At 42.0% G+C, this 2,820-nt stretch overlaps 1 protein-coding gene across 1 annotated transcript; it reads left to right on the top strand.

Moving 5' to 3' along the window:
- LOC123176985 (cyclin-A2-1) lies at nucleotides 1-2,140 on the top strand (the record flags this gene model as incomplete). The annotated part of the gene is given in 4 exon segments (XM_044590970.1): nucleotides 1-136; nucleotides 1,007-1,315; nucleotides 1,421-1,724; nucleotides 2,034-2,140. Coding segments are annotated over 3 exon segments (714 nt in total), but the record flags the coding sequence as incomplete, so codon positions are not given.
- Nucleotides 2,141-2,820: the final 680 nt, after the last annotated feature.

The following is a 2,820-nucleotide window of genomic DNA, read 5'->3' as shown; positions in this document are numbered from 1 at the left end:
CCTCCAGGGCCGCCTGCCGGCGCATCCCCCCTAGCCGCCAGATCGACGGCGGCACAGTCTTTTCTTGGTCGTTCCTCTCGGGCCTCGGCAGATCGACGCCGGCGGCGACTCCTCTCGCCCTGCCCTCCCGAGCCCGGTGAGTTCTTTCTCCGCTCGCCCCCTTCCTTCCTTGCGCGCCGTGGTCGCCGAATTCGGGCTTTCTTGTTTTCAAGAAAAGGATTTGGGTTTTCTTTTTTTCAAGAACTAGGGCCGACCCGCCGCCGGCCCCCTCCCCCCCTGCTCCTCGTCGCCGAACGTGGCTGCCATCCTCGTGCTGCTCATCCCCACCCACATTTTAATTATTTGGATGCGCTTTAGTGCTGGCTACTTATTAAGTTTGATGGCGGCTGCCCTTTCTGCATTTGTTCACTTATCTGAAGATGCCCTGTTAACATGATTTGGGGATTTTCTTTGCCCCAAATATTACACCGGATCTATCAAATTATAGATGCACATTTCTTGTACGTGGTCCATATTTCTTGCAGGACATGTGGTAGTGGAAACAAAATGCAATCCAGGGCATTAAGATTATCCAGAACCAGAAAGAACTACCTTTTCCACAATTTAAAAAAGAACAAAGTCACCTGTATTCATATACTTTGATATAATTCAAGTTGTGCATCTTGTGAACTGGGTTTCATGAATATGGGTTTTCATTATTTTTTCCATAGATGCAACACCAGAAAGTAATTTTGTTGAAATGATGTGTCCCAATGTAATTTAGCGGTTGCTGATATGATTTTGTTTATGACCTGAGAATTTATTGTCTCTTGCTCATGCTCTCCTCTCAGTACATTGGATAAACTTGTACCTTCACTTGTTTATTTAACACAGAGTGTTGCATGATGTTTCACGCACATCCTAGACCCTAGTCTTATTCCCCTTTCAGTTTTGCAGTGCTACTTCTTGCTATATTGTTTGCTCAGTGCATGAATCCATAATGCTATTTTCATTTTCACCAATTCAGGTTTAAATGGCTGCAAGAAAGGATAATGCAGTCCTTATTGCTTGCCAAGCTCCCAATGGCCGTGTAACACGAGCTCAAGCTGCTAATTGTGGAAGGTTTGGAGTGCCTCACCCAGCACCGGTACTTGTCAGAACTGAACGAAAACCAGCGACTAAAGGAAAGGCGAAACGGGGAGCTTCAGATGAGAACACTTGTGCAAGTGCTCTAACTTCAGCTCCACCTCCTAAAAGGCGAGCAGCACTCAAGGATGTGACAAACATAAGCTGTGCAAACTCGTTCAGAAATTGCACTGCTGTGACTAAGCTACAGGTACCAAGATGTTCCACATATTATTACAGTATATCCTAGTATGATTTTTTGATGATTACCTTTTCCCGATGTCAACTAATTTAGAATGTATTTCCTTTGTTCCAGTCAAGGCCCACACAGAAGGTAGGGCGAAATCCAAGCAAAAACAAGCAGTGTGCAAAGAAGGCCCCTAAGCCACCTCTTCCTACTCTTAGTGGAACTTCATTTGTTGTGAATGATTCTCATAATGTGGAAGAAACTCAGAAGGCAGAGCTTTTGCCACCAAAAGAGGAGCCCACTGCTCTGCTCGAAAACAAGGGGTCGTTGTCATTATGGAATTTTGCACGGAACAGGGAGAGTGGTGTTCATGAGCCATTCTTTCAGGGAAGAAACACAAGAGATAAATCTGAAACTGCCGACTCAAACACTGGTTAGTTAAGTTGCATTTCTCTCTCTCTCTACTGTTTAGCATATGGACTTAAAGATAGGTTAGAACCTAGAAGTTCGAGAAACTGTTTGGAGCTTCTCTTTGCTTGTAACGTTACACTTCTTTGCTGGCAGTCTGGTTGTATCCTGAGTATATTCTTAAATCTTTATGGTCTTTCCGTGGCCTCAGAACCTAAAACTACAAAGCATACTGTAAATGTTTTTGTCCACTGAGCATTCCTGAGAAACTTGCAGATATTTATGTATTCTGTTTTGTGGGGCAGCAGCTAAATATTCTGTATCTTTGTTCCAGGGGACTATGTTGGCTTAAACGTTATAGACATTGACAAAGATAATGGCAATCCACAAATGTGTGCTTCCTATGCGGCAGAGATATACAGAAACCTAATGGCTGCAGAGGTATGTTTATGTTCTTTTGTAGAAAGGAAAAGCTTCTTCTACTGTTTAGACAGACTTCTAAATTCCTCATATTTTACATGACTTATTAAGCTGGGAAGAATTTCATTTTTGGATGTTTGTGTTTCGTCTCTGCGCTATACTATTAATATACTTTTTTCTTTGTGAAAGCATTTCAACCACCATCTTATATGCTCATGTTACTTCCCAGCTTATAAGGAGACCTAAATCAAATTACATGGAGACTTTGCAAAGGGATATCACGAAGGGCATGCGGGGCATCCTGATTGATTGGCTTGTTGAGGTTTGTTTGGATTGCTTCTGATTAAATTTATGCATAAATAGTTCAACAATAAATAGTTCATCATTGCCATTTAACTGCGCAACTTACATACAAATTGATGTATATAACTTGCAAATATGGAGTAATCAATTACATGTGAATGTTTTTTTTACGGATGGTAGGAACTTTGCGCATTCATTTCAGAGAGGAATAGAGTTCAAGGTTTCCACATCCGTCCTCGATGGACTCGATAGATCACATAAATATTCTTTACATTCCTGTTCACGTAGTTATTCATTTCCCTTTTAAATCTCATAACTATTTGGTGTTAGTGATGGAGGATTTTATATGAGAAGTTTGAATCAGTGGTGGTGTTCCACCCATCCGTTATTTTTGCACC

This window comes from Triticum aestivum, unplaced genomic scaffold (assembly GCF_018294505.1).
Source record: "Triticum aestivum cultivar Chinese Spring unplaced genomic scaffold, IWGSC CS RefSeq v2.1 scaffold188786, whole genome shotgun sequence".
NCBI lineage: Eukaryota > Viridiplantae > Streptophyta > Magnoliopsida > Poales > Poaceae > Triticum > Triticum aestivum.
The sequence above is the reverse complement of the archived record's forward strand: the minus strand, read 5'-3'. Positions and strand labels throughout refer to the sequence as shown.